The 17787-nt window shown below is 49.2% G+C and overlaps 1 protein-coding gene across 4 annotated transcripts in view; it reads right to left on the bottom strand.

Annotated features, from left to right (window-relative positions):
• Positions 1-1106: 1106 nt before the first annotated feature.
• LOC140421311 (proto-oncogene DBL-like) overlaps positions 1107-17787 on the bottom strand; it is a 261868-nt gene continuing 245187 nt past the window's right edge. For all 4 annotated transcript variants that reach the window (XM_072505953.1, XM_072505952.1, XM_072505956.1 and 1 more), the window contains one exon: positions 1107-3307. In XM_072505953.1, the coding sequence (XP_072362054.1) occupies positions 3292-3307 (16 nt within the window). In that variant the 3' untranslated portion in view covers positions 1107-3291. The remainder of the gene's footprint in view (positions 3308-17787) is intronic.

Below are 17787 nucleotides of genomic sequence, written 5' to 3'. Positions count from 1 at the left end.
TGATTGTGGGTTTGGAATGTAATGATAATAATTGCTTATTGTCACAAGTAGGCTTCAATGAAGTTACTGTGAAAAGCCCCTAGTCGCCACATTCCGGCGCCTGTTCGGGGGGGCTGGTACGGGAATTGAACCCGCGTTGCTGGCCTTGTTCTGCATTGCAAGCCAGCTGTTTAGCCCACTGTGCTAAACCAGCCCCTGTTCGGGGGGGGCTGGTACGGGAATTGAACCCGCGTTGCTGGCCTTGTTCTGCATTGCAAGCCAGCTGTTTAGCCCACTGTGCTAAACCAGCCCCTGTGCTTGCCAATGTGTCTGGTGAGTTCCCACAATGCATCTTATAGATTGCACACACTGAGCGGTTGGTGGTGAAGGGAGTGAATGCTTGTGGAAGGGGTAGCAACGAAGTGGGCTGCTTTTTTTCTGGATGGTGTTGAGCTTCTTGAGTGTTGTTGGAGCCGCACTCATCCAGGCAAGTCCATCACACTCCTGACTTGTGCCTTGTAGATGGTGGACAGGCTTTGGGGAGTCAGGAGGTGAGTTACTCACCGCAGGATTCCCAGCCTCTGACCTGTCTTGTAGCCACAGTATTTATATGGTTAGTCCAGTTAGTTTCTGGTCAATGGTAACTCCCAGAATGTTGATAGTGGGGGATTCAGCGATGGTAATGCCATTGAATGTCAAGCTTTTGAGAATTGGAATTCAGCTTTTAAAAAAAATTCTAGAAGTACATTTTAATGTTAGTAGACCATTACGTTTCGGGATTGTAGTTAACAACCCAACTGGCCCACCGGTAACTGGGCAGCACGGTAGCACAAGTGGATAGCACTGTGGCTTCACAGCGCCAGGGTCCCAGGTTCGATTCCCCGCTGGGTCACTGTCTGTGCGGAGTCTGCACGTTCTCCCCGTGTCTGCGTGGGTTTCCTCCGGGTGCTCCGGTTTCCTCCCACAGTCCAAAGACGTGCAGGTTAGGTGGATTGGCCATGCTAAAAATTGCCCGTAGTGTCCATAAGGGTTGGGGGGGGTTGTTGGGTTGCGGGGGTAGGGTGGAGGTGAGGGATTAATGTGGGTCGGTGCGGACTCGATGGGCCGGGTGGCCTCCTTCTGCATTGTATGTTCTATGTAATCTATGGTTCATTCATGGCCCTTTCAGGAAGAAAAGTTGCTCCCCACATCAACAGAGTTGTCTGTGAACTATCCTTCAAATTGGCCCAGCCCGACACTGCGTTTAAGGAAACTAGAGATGGACAATAATTGTCAGCCTCACCAGCGATGCACAGATTCAGAGGATAAAGAATGATAATGTTAAAACCTGGACTATCCAGCTATTCAACTTAAAAACCACCACTGTGGAGTACACATCCCTCAGTAACATCATCAAGCACAATGTAATAAACAAAATGGTAAGTATTATAAATAGATAAATAAAGAGCAATAATCACCTCAGTGTGTACAGTAACCACCCGCCCTTAAAAAATAATTACAATGGAAAATAGTGGTTCAACAGATAATATAGCGCAAGGTGAAGGTTCCAGGATGTAATGTGCAAGATAACCATCGTGTTCTGAATTCCGAGCAAGCAAGATTAAAGTTCAGCAGAAACATGCACGCGGAGGGCGTTTTTCTTGATCTTTTTTTTACAGTTTCACAATCTATGTGTTTTAAAATGTCACCAGTTACATCAAGAGGAATAAAGATGCGGATTTGTTGCACTGCCCCATGAGACTGATACTGCCCTGGATTTCATTGTGGATGAAATTGTGCTAAATTGGTTCCAGCCTTAACTGTGCTCACTGAAGGTGAAAGCACTTCATTGTGGATTGTTTTACACCGAGGAGCACCGGTAACAGCAGCTGCCACTGAAGAGACCAATAAATGTTAAAATGCGCGAGTCTGGAGGGATAATGAAGAGACAGCACAGACAAGAAGGTGGATGATAGATAAAGAAATGATGAACTCAAGGTACAAAGATAACTAGTACGAATGAGGTTAACGTGCAGTGGCATGGCATCATCAGCAGGTCAGGCACAATTGACAAGGACAGAATGTGGACACCAGGGAGAGAGAGAGAAGGGAACAGTTAAAAAAGAAACATTCTCCAGTATTGCCTTGGAGATTATGACTTCAATTCAACGAAGCACAGAAGTTCACAACAAAGATTCAGGGATTGCAATGTCATGTAATATTTAACAGATTTTAGCTTTTCCCGTTAATATACATATACATATCACATTAACATTTAGTGGAAAAATGGCTGATCCCAACCTTTCCACCATCTTTGCCATTAAATCCGCTGAGCGGGGTTGTTTTGGCATCTGAATCTGATCTTGCAAGGAGCGGGAGATGTGAATCAAGATGCAGAGCTGGTGGATCTGGAGTGAGAAGGGATGAGATATCAGGGGGAAACAGGTAAAAAGAGAGGAAACAGGCAGAGGGAGAAAGAATAGAAGGAATGGGGAGGAAGCAATACTTCCCCCCAAACTATCATTACAGCGTAATGCAAGGAAGGACATGAACTGCTAGTCGCAAACACACAGTAAATGATGGGACGTGCGTGTAAGGCCTGAACCCTTTTCTACAAACACAAATAAAGTATGAAAACATACCAACATTCTGAATACTTCCATAAGAAGCCTTGTGAAAGTTGTTACATATAAAAATCTGCAATGTTTGTCAATGATTTCAACATATATAATTGATAAAAACATACTTTCGTAGAGTTAAATTATTTTTCTATGTGGACACATTAAAAATATGGATTGTGTAAACATTATTTCCTCAGAATGATCTAGCATCCACGCACAAAATACTTAGCAATTACAAAACGAGGAGGCTCTTCTCCCTATTGCAACATCCTTCAGCACATCCTTCAGCACAAGAACCCAAAAGCTCAGTCAAGAGAATGTAGCAGATCCACGGAACTGCCCAGAGACATGAGGATCTCTGCCTTTTAAGATAATGAGAGGTCCCAATCCTGCTCATCACTCGTTTAAATTTCTTTTATTGTCTCGCGAACACAGAGTGACACCATCAAGATCCTTCTCGGAGTTTATTGCACAGCTCCCTCGCCTTCCTCCTCATCCATGAATTATGGGATGGATTCCATTGGTCCCTGCTGACTGGAGGCATGAAGTGCAGATTGAGAAACATTCAACCCAAGTTTCCCCCAACGCGCGAGGAAACCAAGATATGGTGAAGCCGTTTGTGGGAAAGAGAGGACCTGCTATGTACCGAATGTCCCAGGGGCTGGGTCTCCTGCTCCATCCTGGTCAAGGTGACGAATTGACTTTTCTGATCTTATGAATATCCAACCCTGAAAGGCAAAACACAAGGTTGTACTATTGACACTTAAACCACAACCTTCTGCATGGTGTAAACATTTCACAAACGTTAATGGTATGTTAAATATATTGTTAAGATCCGCAGGTGAAGGGAATTATTTCATTTGATTTTAATTTGATTTGATTTATTGTCACATGTACCGAAGTACAGTGAAAAGTATTTTTCTGCGGCCGAGGGAACGTACACAGTACGTACATAGTAGACAAAAGAATAATCGACAGAGTACATTGACAAATGGTACATCGACAAACGGTGATTGGTTGCAGTGTGGAACAAGGGGCAAAACAAAGCAAATACATGAGCAAGAGCAGCATAGGGCGTCGTGAATAGTGTTCTTACAGGAAGCAGATCAGTCTGAGGGGGAGTCGTTGAGGAGTCTGGTAGCTGGGGGGAAGAAGCTGTTCCTATGTCTAGATGTGCGGGTCTTCAGACTTCTGTACCTTCTGCCTGATGGAAGGGTCTGGAAGAAGGCAATGCCTGGGTGGGAGGGGTCTCTGAAATTGCTGTCTGCCTTCCTGAGGCAGCGGGAGGTGTATACAGAATCAATTAAGTAATGACTGTTGGTAAAGGAAGGAGACATATGTAATGCTGCATTCTGTAAATAAACCTATTATCAGGAGAAGTATTATTGTCTAGTTTCATGGTTCACCTACTGGCTTAGGATCGATCGATTTAACAATGAACAAATAAGTTTCAAGGAAATCTGGCTGATAAAATACAGATGGATGAATGCTTACATATATTCCTATATAATTCCTTCTGTTCACTAGTTTTATTCAGGCATCAAACTCCTTTATTTTGTGCCTCCAATTAAAATAGCAGATGAATAAAATTTCCAGAAAGAGTGACTATTATTTTGAAGCTTAGATGGTGGTGACGACATGAAGAGGAGTCTGCTTTGGTCGGTATTACGTTCCTGGACCTGGCCCCAGGTTTTGCTCAGGCACCCGACAGGAACCCCAAACGCTTTTTAAAAAAATTTGTAAACCTGAGGAAAGGATTCTTCACTCCAGGAGTGACGCCGAACACAAATAGGGTTACGGTATATCGAAACAAACATTAGTATTAACACAGTATTAAACTACCTTTAACAGGACAGACATTTAGCTTACAATTACCAGGTAAACACTATTTAACACTAAAATGAAACACTTGAACTCCTAACACTACCTTCTTCATCTCCAATCAGGCAAAACCCATCACAGGTCAAAACCCACTCTTAAATAAAGTTAACAAACACAGGATTATGTGTGATCCTCTGGATAAAATATTCCTCTCAAAGACTGCTTAGAGAGAGAGAGAGATTGTGTAAGGAAACAGCCTGCAGATTCTTGTCTGTGTCAGACTACTGCTTAACCAGACTGCCTTTAGCAGAAGCTGTTGTTCAGCTCACAACTCTCCAAGCTGACTGCCAGTGACCTGGTACAGACCTGGCTCTTCCCATTGATTACATCAAACCCATTCCACTCAAATCCCATGACCTAATTACTTAAGTTTACTTAACAAAAAACAATTAGATCTTTCCTTTTAAACATAAGCATGGCTTCAAATATCAATGATAGCATTTTTACGACATCTTAAGTGCACCTTCTGCAGCCACAGTGTCTGTCTTTCTTTCAAACGAGGATCTAAAAAAATATATACACACCCTAACCCAGGCTTTTATAATCATCACTGCACCAGATACATATAATACAATTACTGCCATTCATCACATCAGCAAGCAGTCATAGAACAAAGAGAACAAAGAAAAGTACAGCACAGGAACAGGGCCTTCAGCCCTCCAAGCCTGTGCCGACCATGCTGCCCGACTAAACTACAATCTTCTACACTTCCTGGGTCCGTATCCCTCTATTCCCATCCTATTCATGTATTTGTCAAGATGCCCCTTAAATGTCACTATCGTCCCTGCGTCCACCACCTCCTCCGGCAGCGAGTTCCAGGCACCCACTACCCTCTGCGTAAAAAACTTGCCTCGTACATCTACTCTAAACCTTGCCCCTCGCACCTTAAATCTATGCCCCCTAGTAATTGACCCCTCTACCCCGGGGAAAAGCCTCTGACTATCCACTCTGTCTATGCCCCTCATTATTTTGTAGACCTCTATCAGGTCGCCCCTCAACCTCCGTCGTTCCAGTGAGAACAAACCGAGTTTATTCAACCGCTCCTCATAGCTAATGCCCTCCATACCAGGCAACATTCTGGTAAATCTCTTCTGCACCTTCTCTAAAGCCTCCACATCATAAAGGTAGTGTGGCGACCAGAATTGAACACTATACTCCAAGTGTGGCCTAACTAAGGTTCTATACAGCTGCAACATGACTTGCCAATTCTTACACTCAATGCCCCGGCCAATGAAGGCAAGCATGCCGTGTGCCTTCTTGACTACCTTCTCCACCTGTGTTGCCCCTTTCAATTACCTGTGGACCTGCACACCTATATCTCTTTGACTGTCAATACTCTTGAGGGTTCTACCATTCACTGTATATTCCCTACCTGCATTAGACCTTCCAAAATGCATTACCTCACAATTGTCCGGATTAAACTCCATCTGCCATCTCTCCGCCCAAGTCTCCAAACAATCTCAATCCTGCTGTATCCTCTGACAGTCCTCATTGCTATCTGCAATTCCACCAACCTTTGTGTCGTCTGCAAACTTACTAATCAGACCAGTTACATTTTCCTCCAAATCATTTATATATACAGTCATGTTGGATTGTGGAAGGTGGGTGGGAGAACAGAGGGCCGGAGCTCCTGCAATAGAGTTTTGCATGTTCACTTTCCCAGTGTAAGGATCTCACCCACTAGGAAACATATTGGTGAATGAGAAAGGACAAATTATATAACTCCTTCTGGGAGCTGTCACAGGAAGTGATGGGCCAAATGGTCTCCTCGGGTGCTACCAGGATTTTCTATCCATTAACCACAGAAACTGGAGCAATTTCCAATATCCAATCTTCCCCAGTGATAGATATTCAATAGTTTAACTTTCCCTCATGCGAATATTGGGACACGTTTCCTGATGTCTGATGTGTTCATCAAGAGATTCACAAACAACAGCACAAAGACTCATAGATCAGGGAACACATCTCCACACAAAGGCTGGTGGGAATCTGCAACTCCCTCGTCAAAGGTCTCTGGACACTGGGGGTCCAGGACTGAGACCGATGGATTCTTGGGTTAGGGTATCAGGGGACATGGAGCAGGGGCAGGTTGAGGCTCAGATCGGCCTCACCTAATGGAATGATTCTGCAGGCACGATTGGTGGACGCAATGGCCTCTTCCCATTTCTCTGCTCTCCTACTATAATCACATCCACTGGTAAGTCCTGGCCATTGTATTTTTATACTGATAGGTAACACATTACAAGAGAGAGACGATGGGGTGCGGGGGGGGGGCACGATGGAGGGAGGGTAGTGTCATCCCCGGCTACACCTTTATTGAGCATCAACATATATCAGGTTGCAGCACCGGAGGCCATTCGGTCCATTGTCTCTGTGACGGACAGAGGGTGAGGTCAGTTTAAACTGCCCTGATGTCCCCACTCTCCACCCCTCCGTAAGCAGGAAGGTGTTTTTTCAATTCTGATTTCCCCTTTTATAAACTGTGGGGTATTGACACCAACCCTATGACTTGGAAATATTCCAATCCTCTGTTAGTAACTTGCTCAGCAAACCCGTTGGAGGGTGGAAATAAAAAGGTTCGTTTATTTTTACACACTTGTGAAAGGGGGTTTGCAATGTCCGCCCATTTTGAGGTCACGTGACCTCACTAAATGTGGGCTAAGGAAAAATGAAGAGAGTTCAGGGCACGACCACAATAAAAATCAGTTTTACGTTTGTCCAGAGACCAAAGTCAAGAGTTAATTGGAATAAAACCAGAAAATACTGGACAATCTCAGCAGGTCTGTGGGCGTCTGTGGAGCGCGAGAGAGGAGCTAACATTTAGAGTCTGGAATTCCGCGGGCAGGTTGGATGACGGGACAGTGCTCCATCTTTCAAGTGTGAGATTTGGCCGACAGGAGGAGGCACGTTGAACGACTTTGTCTGGAGGCACAAGTTCCATGGTTGCAGCAGTTGGCAGGTTTGGTGAGGGTCTTTGCCGAAGCTGTGGTGGTAGGAGTGTTAATGCTTTAGCCACTAGCACCGTTATGGGAGGTTAGAACTGCAAAGGTTTCCCTTTGTTCAGAGTTAACAGAACCAGACTCCCCGCCCGCATGGTCATTGTTATTTTGAAACAGCTGCATCAGGTGGCTGGTTGAACCATTGGTTCGCTCAGCAATTCTCCATTTTTAACAGCGCGGGAAAAAATGGCTTTATAAAATAGTCCAGCCGACGTATATGTTTATCTTTTTAAATCGTTCACATGGCGACCGTGACAGTGTCCATGCCAGCTCACTGCAAAAGCAACTCAACCAGTCCGACTTCATTCCCTATAGTCCTGGAAATATTATCACAAAATAATTATCCAATTCCCTTGCGTGCTGTAAGGAAAGGGAAAAGGATGGTAACATTCAGTAACTGTGGAATCCATGGATGCTGCCTTGACCAGCTGGATAAGGGGCGGCATGGTGGCACAGTGGTTACCACGGCTAACCAGCGCCAGGGACCCGGGTTCAATTCCCGCCTCAGGTGACTGTATGGAGTTTGCACTTTCTCCCCGTGTCTGCGTGGGTTTCCTCCGGGTGCTCCGGTTTCCTCCCACAGTCCAAAGATGTGCAGGTTGGGTGGATTGACCATGATAAATTTCCCCTTAAGATCCAAAAGGTTAGGTGGGGTTACGGGGATGGGGGTGGAGATGTGGGCTTAAGTAGGGTGCTCTTTCCAAGGGCCGGTGCAGTCTCGATGGGCCTAATGGCCTCCTTCTGGACTGTAAATTCTATGATTCCCGTTTCAGGGGCAAAATTCTCCGGTATCGGCGCGATGTCTGCCGACTGGCGCCCAAAACAGCGCAAATCAGTTGGGCATCGCGCCACCCCAAAGGTGCGGAATCCTCTGCATCTTTGGGGGCCGAGCCCCAACCTTAAGGGGCTAGGCCCGCGCCGGACTAATTTCCGCCCCGCCAGCTGGCGGAAAAGGCCTTTGGTGCCCCGCCAGCTGGCGCGGAAATGACATCTCCGGGCGGCCGCTCACGGCATCCCCGCGCATGCGCAGTGGAGGGAGTCTCTTCCGCCTCCAACATGGTGGAGACCGTGGCGAAGGCGGAAGGAAAAGAGTGCCCCCACGGCACAGGCCCGCCCGCGGATCGGTGGGCCCCGATCGCGGGCCAGGCCACCGTGGGGGCACCCCCCGGGGTCAGATTCAAAAATGAATCGGATACTCAAAATTTATTTTTTTTAAAGTGAGAGGACAGAAAATTGTCAAACGGAATTCAGTCTGGGAAAACGTGAGATTGTTCATTTTGGAAGGAAGAAGGAGAAAGCTGGTTATTATTTAAACAGGGAGAAATTGCGGAAAGCTGCAGCACCAAGGGACTTGGGGGGGGGGGTTCCTTGTTCATGAAACCCAGAAAGCTTGAATACAGGCGCAGAAGGTAATTGGGGAGTAAAATCGAATGCCGGCTTATATCTCAAGTGGGTTGGAGTATAAAAGTAAAGAGCTGTCGCCGCGGCTCTACAAGGTACTAGCGAGGCCACATTCGGAATACTGTGCAGTTTTCGCCCCTTATTTAAAGAAAGTTATTTTATCAATGGAGGAGGTTTACCAGGACGATCCCGGGTATGGAAGGACTGCCATTTGAGGAAAGACTAAACAGGTTGGGACTGTCCTTGAAGTTCGGAACAATGAGAGGTGACATGATTGAAACATAAAAGATGATTCGGGGTTTAGAGGGGGTTAATGTTGGGAGGATGTTTCCACTCATGGGAACGGGGAGAGCACAGTTGCAGAATAAGGAGGAGCTCATTGAAGATCCATTTGAGGAAGAATTTCTTCTCTCAAACAGTGATGAATCTTTGGAATTCTTTGCCCCAGGAAGCTGTGAACATTACCGAGGCGGAGATCGATGGGTTTTTAATCAGTGGGGGAATGAAGGGTGATGGAGATAAGGCAGGAAAGTGGACTTAGAGTGTCAGATCAGTCATGGTCTTAGTAAATGGTGGAACAGGTTTGAGAAGCTGAATGGCCTCCTTATATTTATCATGGTCTGAACTTTACTTCCTCTCTGATCTTCTCTCCCTCGACCCTTGCCACTTGTGGGCAGGGAATAAAATCTGGTCAATCATAGAATCGTAGAATCTACAACACGGAGACAGGCCCTTCGGCCCACATTGGTCCAGGCCAATCAAAAAGCCCATCTCCGCTAACCCCATTTGCCTGCATTCGGCCCATATCCCTCTGAAGCTTTCCTATCCACGATAGAGTCATGATGGACAGATTTATTGTTACACTGTCAGGCCTTCTTCCTTTCAAGCATCTATTGGGGAATCGTTATTTGATACAACAAGATTGCCACACAGGGATGTGCCATAATATACACCAGTATATCATGGTGCAGACACACACTGATGGACACACAGTGGGACCAATCAACACAACACCGCAGCCAATCACCAGTGAGAGCACACGCACTATAAAGACAGGGGGCATCAGAGTTCCCGCTCATTCGAGTAGCAGCTAGCTAGCAGGACAGAGCTCACAGCCTGCAACACAGACATTCACCATGTGCTGAGTGCATCGACTGGTTAGGACAAGGCAAAGGTCTTTAGTTAAAACTAGTGTCCTATTAACCCACAGTCTAAATATGTTTAAACAGTTAATGGTTCAATAAAATAGTGTTGCACTATTTCAAGTGTTGGTGACCTGTAAGTGATCCAGAACACCCAACACATCAGGATGGTCGACCTACTACTGGAAATGTGGCAGTTTCATGTCATGGGGCGACATTCTCCGACCCCCCGCCGGGTCGGAGAATCGCCGGGGGCTGACGTGAATCCCGCCCCCGCCAGTTGCCGAAGTCTCCGGCACCGGATATTCGGCGGGGGCGGGAATCGCGCCGCGCCGGTTGGCGGGCCCCCCCCCCCCGCTTGATTCTCCGGCCCGGATGGGCCGAAGTCCCGCCGGCGTAAATTAAACCACCTACCTTACCGGCGGGACAAGGCGGCGTGGGCGGGCTCCGGGGTCCTGGGGGGGGAGGCGCGGGGCGATGTGGCCCCGGGGGGTGCCCCCACGGTGGCCTGGCCCGCGATCGGGGCCCACCGATCCGCGGGCGGGCCTGTGCCGTGGGGGCACTCTTTCCCTTCTGCCTCCGCCACGGTCTCCACCATGGCAGAGGCGGAAGAGACCCCCTCCACTGCGCATGCGCGGGAAACTGTCAGCGGCCGCTGACGCTCCCACGCATGCGCCGCCCGGAGATGTCATTTCCGTGCCAGCTGGCGGGGCAACAAATGGAACAGACAGATTGTTATTTTTGGGAGAATGAGGTAGGTGCTGCAATGATTTACGAAAAGGGGGCTTGAATTACAGGACTCCTCGGAGGTTTTAAGGGTATTGGTTCGATTTATGTGATTTTTATAGCTTTCTTGCCTCACTGATTATTTTAAACGTACTGAAACAATTCTAAGCAGATTTTTGTGATGATGTAACTTATCTTTTTCATTGTTAATATTTAATTTCTTTGATCTTTAACAATCAAATGTACCCTCAATTAATTTCCAAACGGACAATAAAATCCAATTTGAATTAAATTGAATATCGGCACCATGCAATAAAACTTTCCAGTAACTTTCTTTCAGTATGCAAACCCAAATGTTCCATTTTTAAGCAAAAGACACTTTATTTACACTTCCCCAACTGTAGGTGGCACTGTCCTCCTACATGTTGGTACGTTTGAAACAACAGTGTTTAAATTATTTAATTGGAATTACTGGATGGTCATAGTTTATTTTAACACCAGAAATTGCATTGATTCCACAGTATTTTTCATATTTCATTAAATATCTTCATTCTCTCTCTGCTCTCATAACTTTATTCAGAGTTGCGATAGAGTTGGAACTCAAGAATGTCCCAACTTTTTGTTATTGCCTCTCCAAGATCAACCGACAGAAAAACAAAACTGAACCGCGTCGACTCAGTGAGCAGCATGCTGCCGGAGCTGAGCGTTCAAGCACCCCCACCAACCCCCCAACATACACATTCACCGCACCAGACTGATGCAGGGTTGTACAAAGAGAGGGCGATACAGTTGGAGAGAGCAATTATTAAGGGAGCACGGTCTGACTGACTTGTTGCAAGGGCATTATTGAAGGACGGATTGCTGCACTGTCAGAGGGTCTGTACTGAGGGAGTGCTGCACTGTCAGAGGGTCAGTACTGAGGGAGTGCTGCACTGTCAGAGGGTCAGTACTGAGCGAGTGCTGCACTGTCAGAGGGTCAGTACTGAGGGATTGTCGCACTGTCAGAGGGTCAGTACTGAGGGAGTGCTGAACTGTCAGAGGGTCAGTACTGAGGGAGTGCCACACTGTCAGAGGGTCAGTGCTGAGGGAGTGCTGCACTGTCAGAGGGTCAGTACTGAGGGAGTGCCGCACTGTCAGAGGGTCAGTACTGAGGGAGTGCTGAACTGTCAGAGGGTCAGTACTGAGGGAGTGCCACACTGTCAGAGGGTCAGTGCTGAGGGAGTGCTGCACTGTCAGAGGGTCAGTACTGAGGGAGTGCTGCACTGTCAGAGGGTCAGTACTGAGTGAGCGCCGCACTGTCAGAGGGTCAGTGCTGAGGGAGTGCTGCACTGTCAGAGGGTCAGTACTGAGGGAGTGCTGCACTATCAGAGGGTCAGTACTGAGGGAGTGCTGCACTGTCAGAGGGTCAGTACTGAGGGAGTGCTGCTCTGTCAGAGGGTCAGTACTGAGGGAGTGTTGCACTGTCAGAGGGTCAGTACTGAGGGAGCGCTGCACTGTCAGAGGGTCAGTACTGAGGGAGTGCCGCACTGTCAGAGGGTCAGTACTGAGGGAGTGCCGCACTGTCAGAGGGTCAGTACTGAGGGAGTGCCGCACTGTCAGAGGGTCAGTATTGAAGGAGTGCTGCACTGTCAGAGGGTCAGTACTGAGGGAGTGCTGCACTGTCAGAGGGTCAGTACTGAGGGAGTGCTGCACTGTCAGAGGGTCAGTACTGAGGGAGTGCCGCACTGTCAGAGGGTCAGTACTGAGGGAGTGCTGCACTGTCAGACGTGAGTTGTGAGGGAGTGCTGCACTGCAGGAGGTGCCATTTTCCAGAAGAAACATTGGGAGACTGGTTATACATTATGATGCTTGCATCTAAGTCAACTATCAGTCTGGTGCGTTGTTTGTGTGTGTGTTGTGTGTGTGTGGGTTGTGTGTGTGTGGGTTGTGTGTGTGTGGGTTGTGTGTGTGGGTTGTGTGTGTGTGTGTGTCTCTGTGTGTGTGTGGGTGTGTGTGTGGGTGTATGTGTGGGTTGTGTGGGTGTGTGTGTGGGTGTGTGTGTGGGTGTGTGTGTGTGGGTGTGGGTGTGTGTGTGTCTGTGTGTGGGTCTGTGTGTGGGTTGTGTGTGTGTGGGGGGGGTGTGGGTGTGTGTGTGGGTTGTGTGTGTGAGTTTGTGTGGGTGTATGTGTGGGTGTGGGTGTGTGGGTTGTGTGTGTGTGTGTGTGTGGGTGTATGTGTGAGTTTGTGTGGGTGTATGTGTGGGTGTGGGTGTGTGTGTGTGTGGATGTGTCTGTGTGTGGGTTTGTGTGTGTGGGTGTGTGTGTGTGTGTGTGTGTGGGTGTGTGTGTGTGTGGGGGTGTGTGTGTGGATGTGTGTGTGGGTGTATGTGTGGGTTTGTGTGTGTGTGGGTGTATGTGTAGGTGTGTGTGTGGGTGTGTGTGTGTGTGTGGGTGTGTGTGTGTGTGTGTGTGTGTGTGGGGGTGTGTGTGTGTGTGGGTGTGGGTGTGGATGTGGGTGTGTGTGTGGGTGTGGATGTATGTGTGGGTGTGTGTGTATGTGTGGGTGTGTGTGTGGGTCTGTGTGTGTGTGTGTGGGTGTGTGTGTGGGTCTGTGTGTGTGTGTGTGGGTGTGTGTGTGTGTGTGTGTGGGTGTGTGTGTATGTGTGGGTCTCTGTGTGTGTGTGTGTGTGTGTGTGTGTGGGTGTGTGTGTGTGTGGGTGTGTGTGTGTGGGTCTGTGTGTGTGTGGGTCTGTGTGTGGGTGTGTGTGTGGGTTGTGTGACAAGCTGCTCCTCTTTGAAAGTCATCATTCCTCATAATTAAACCCATTGAAGCATTCTCCCTCTCTACCTGCCCGTTTCCCCGGGGGTTGTAACTGGTCGTCCTGCTTGAGGCGATGCCCTTGCTGAGCAGGAATTGACGCAGTTCGTCGCTCATAAAGGAGGACCCCCTATCACTATGTATGTACGCGGGGAACCCGAACAGTGTAAAGATACCCTGGAGGGCCTTGATGACGGTGGTTGTGGTCATGTCCGGGCAGGGGATGGCGAATGGGAACCGGGAGTACTCGTCAATCACGTTCAGGAAGTACGTGTTGCGGTCGGTGGAGGGGAGGGGGCCTATGAAGTCCATGCTGAGGCGTTCAAAAGGACGGGAAGCCTTTATCAGGTGCGCCCTCTCTGGCCAGTAGAAGTGCGGTTTGCACTCCGCGCAGATTTGGCGGTCCCTGGTGACGGTCCTGACCTCCTCGATGGAGTAGGGCAGGTTGCGGGTCTTAATGAAGTGGAAAAAACGAGTGACCCCCGGGTGGCAGAGGTCCTCGTGGAGGGCTCGGAGGTGGCACACTTGTGCGGTGGCACACGTGCCGCGGTACAGGGCATCGGAAGGCTCGTTTAGCTTCCCGGGACGATACAAGACCTCATAGTTGTAGGTGGAGAGTTCTATCCTCCACCGTAAGATCTTGTCGTTTTTTATCTTGCCCCGCTGTGCATTATCAAACATGAACGCCACCGACCGTTGGTCAGTGAGGAGAGTGAATCTCCTGCCGGCCAGGTAATGCCTCCAATGTCGCACAGCTTCTACTATGGCTTGCGCCTCTTTTTCGACCGAGGAATGGCGAATTTCTGAAGCACGGAGGGTACGGGAGAAGAAGGCCACGGGTCTGCCCGCTTGGTTGAGGGTGGCGGCCAGAGCTACGTCGGAATTGTTTTTAACAGTATCGCTCTCGACCTGGAAGGGGAGGGACTCGTCGATGGCGTGCATCGTGGCCTTTGCAATGCCTGTTTTGATGCGGCTGAAGGCCTGGCGGGCCTCCGTCGAAAGGGGAACGTTGTGGACTGGATTAGGGGTCGGGCTTTGTCTGCGTAGTTAGGGACCCACTGTGCGTGATAACTGAAAAACCCAAGGCAGCGCTTCAGGGCCTTGGGGCAGTGAGGGAGGGGGAATTCCATAAGGGGCGCATGCGTTCAGGGTCGGGGCCTATAACTCCATTTCGCACTACGTAGCCGAGAATGGCTAGACGGTCGGTGCTAAACACGCATTTATCCTTATTATACGTTAAGTGAAGGATTTTCGCGGTCTGGAGAAATTTACGGAGGTTGGTGTCGTGGTCCTGCTGGTCATGGCCGCAGATGGTGATGTTATCCAGATACGAGAACGTTGCGCATAAGCCGTATCGGTCAACCATTCAGTCCATCTCGTGTTGGAAGACCGAGACCCCATTAGTGACACCAAAGGGAACCCTTAAAAATTGATAGAGCCGCCCATCTGCTTCGAAGGCAGTGTACTTGGGGTCACTAGTGCGGAGGGGTAGCTGATGGTAAGCGGACTTGAGATCCACCGTGGAGAAGACCTTGTATTGTGCGATCCTGTTCACCAGGTCGGATATGCGGGGGAGAGGGTACGCGTCCAGCTGCGTAAACCTGTTGATGGTCTGACTGTAGTCAATGACCATCCTATGATTCTCCCCAGTCTTCACCACCACTACTTGAGCTCTCCAGGGACTGTTGCTAGCTTCAATGACCCCTTCCCTCAGTAGCATTTGGACCTCTGACCTGATGAAGGTCCGGTCCTGGGCACTGTACCGCCTGCTCCTGGCGGCGCCCATCCGTCCAGCGTGGTGTCCGAGGGGCGAGATGGCCACGCCCGTGGGTCGGATGTGACCCTAGGAAAGGGGGGGTGGCGGTGAGTGCTGGCCGCCTGGGGCCCGAGAGGAAGATTGCCACGGCGGTCCGGAGTCGCTGGAGACCGCGGCTACGGCTCGTGCTTGGCAGACCCCCACAAAATGGCCCTTCTTGCCGCACCCTTTGCAGGTGGAGGTGCGGGCCGGGCAGCGCGTGTGGGGATGCTTCGCCTGCCCGCAGAAGAAACAGCGGGGGCCCGACGGAGTTAGTGGGCCGTCTTACAGCGCAGGCCTGCGGGGACACGGGGAAGGTCAGCGGGGCTGCCGCTGCGGGATGCCACGCAGCCCAGGGGGCCGCCGCGCGATCGGGCGCATAGGACTGCGCGTTTCTGGAGGCAACATCCATGGTCCCTGCCAGGGCCCGTGCCTCTCTCAGTCCCAGGGTGTCCTTTTTTAAGAGTCATTGGCGGATCTCTGAGGAGCTCATACCTGCTACAAAGGCATCCCTGATTAGAAGTTCCGTGTGCTCGCCCCCCCAAAACATGCGGGCAGCCACAGTTTCTGCCCAGCACCAGTAGCGCACGGTAGAAGTCCTCCAGCGATTCCCCGGGGCTTTGCTGTCTAGTTGCGAGCAGGTGACGTGCGTAGACCTGGTTTACAGGGCGGATATGATGTCCTTTAAACAGCTCGATCGCAGCATCGTAGTCCTCCGCCTCCTCGATGAGGGTGAAGATTCCAGGGCTTACTCTCGAGTGCAGGAGATGCAGTTTCTGTTCTCCTGAGGGGGCGCCTCCGGCCGTCTCGAGGCAGCCTTTAAAACACGCCAGCCAGTGCTTAAATATCGGCGCCGAGTTCTCCGCGTGGGGGCTGAATAATAGACACTCCGGCTTGATTCGGAGATCCATTCTTTCAGCTTAAGTGTAGTCGGTTAAATTGATGCACGATCAATTACACTCAAAGGCGAGGTTGTAACATAACTGAAGGCTTCAATCGACTAGAACTTTTCCCCAGCAGCTTTGGTACAGAAAGTGAGGGCTGCTGGGACGGCACCGGTTCTTATACCCCGCCTGTCAAGGCGGAGCTACATACCAACAGCCAATGGTAAACCCCTAGGTTTAACCAATGGTCTTCGGCCTCTTGGGTACTGTAATACCCGATAATACCACACTACCATGGTGGGATTCGAACTCGGGAACCCAGAGGATGACCCTGGGTCTCTGGATTACTAGTCTAGTGACAATACTATTACGCCACTGCCTCCCGATTTTTGAGGTGCAAATTGCATTCGCACCACCCGCCAACAGGAACTGCGATCTGCCATTCTCCCGCCCTTGACAGAGCAGCAGCGTGATTTTATACCCATGGGTTTCTGACTTAAAGGCACCCAGCAGACTCACTGCCCCTTTAGCGATTGAAGCTTATAATCAAATGGAAGAGCCCAGGGCAGCAAATGCCTCCCTCACTGACTTAAAAATGGCATCTGTACCTCACCCGATGTGAAGGTGGAGAAGAGCCACGCCTGGAGATACAAAACTAAAAGAGGGTTTCAGGGTCAGGATCTGTGCACACGAGGCCAGACTTCCACTTTTTCCTGAAAGGAATGTGGGACAATGGTGTATCGCTGATTTTAACGAACACACCACCAAGTTCACTCTCACTCACTGCAAAATGGCACCGTTCAATTCAAGCGATCTTCTCCATGCAGTGTCAGAGCAGCAAGCAACACCTACATTATTCTGAATGTCACCAATCTGTGCGTGGCTTTGGAACCAAACGATGTGACGTGAATTGACTTTAAACACGTTTACATGTGAACATCTGGAATACTCCCCCCCCCCCCCCAAAAAAAGCTGCCTGGCTTTGGTGAGCAGGGGTTTGGGGGTTAATTGAGAATTTTAAATCAGATTCATCATTATTTTTTTAAGGGCGCAATGGTATTAAAGCTTATGATCTAAGATGGATAGATGAAGTTGAGATGCAGATGACCCATGTCATAATATCCACTCATGTATATAATGAGATGCAGACAGGCAGTGATTGACACACAGGATAACCAATGAACACACACGACACAGAACAACCAATCACCAGACAGGACACCGCCACTATAAAGCACACAGGGCATTAAGACTCTCCCTCTCTCGACAGGACTCAGCTACTGAGATAGTAAGAGTGCACAAGCCAGTGAGCACTATCACCATGAGGTAGAGAGTTAGTCTGGTCAAGCCAGTAGGCGGTTATCAGTTAGATTGATAGAGTGTCAACTCACAGCAGACTATGTACAGCAATCAGGGAGTTCAATAAAACAGTGTTGGACCATCTCCTGTGTCGGAAGCCTGTTTCTAGTTTCACTGCATCCAGTTGCAGTCAACGTTGAACCAACTCACTTAACACATCAACCCACAATCTAATTGAATGAAGAAACAGATTTGAGGGGCTGAATGCCCTTCTCCTGTTCCAAT

This window comes from Scyliorhinus torazame, chromosome 5, assembly GCF_047496885.1.
Source record: "Scyliorhinus torazame isolate Kashiwa2021f chromosome 5, sScyTor2.1, whole genome shotgun sequence".
NCBI lineage: Eukaryota > Metazoa > Chordata > Chondrichthyes > Carcharhiniformes > Scyliorhinidae > Scyliorhinus > Scyliorhinus torazame.
Note: the sequence above shows the minus strand (reverse complement) of the source record. Positions and strands in the feature narration are given on the sequence as shown.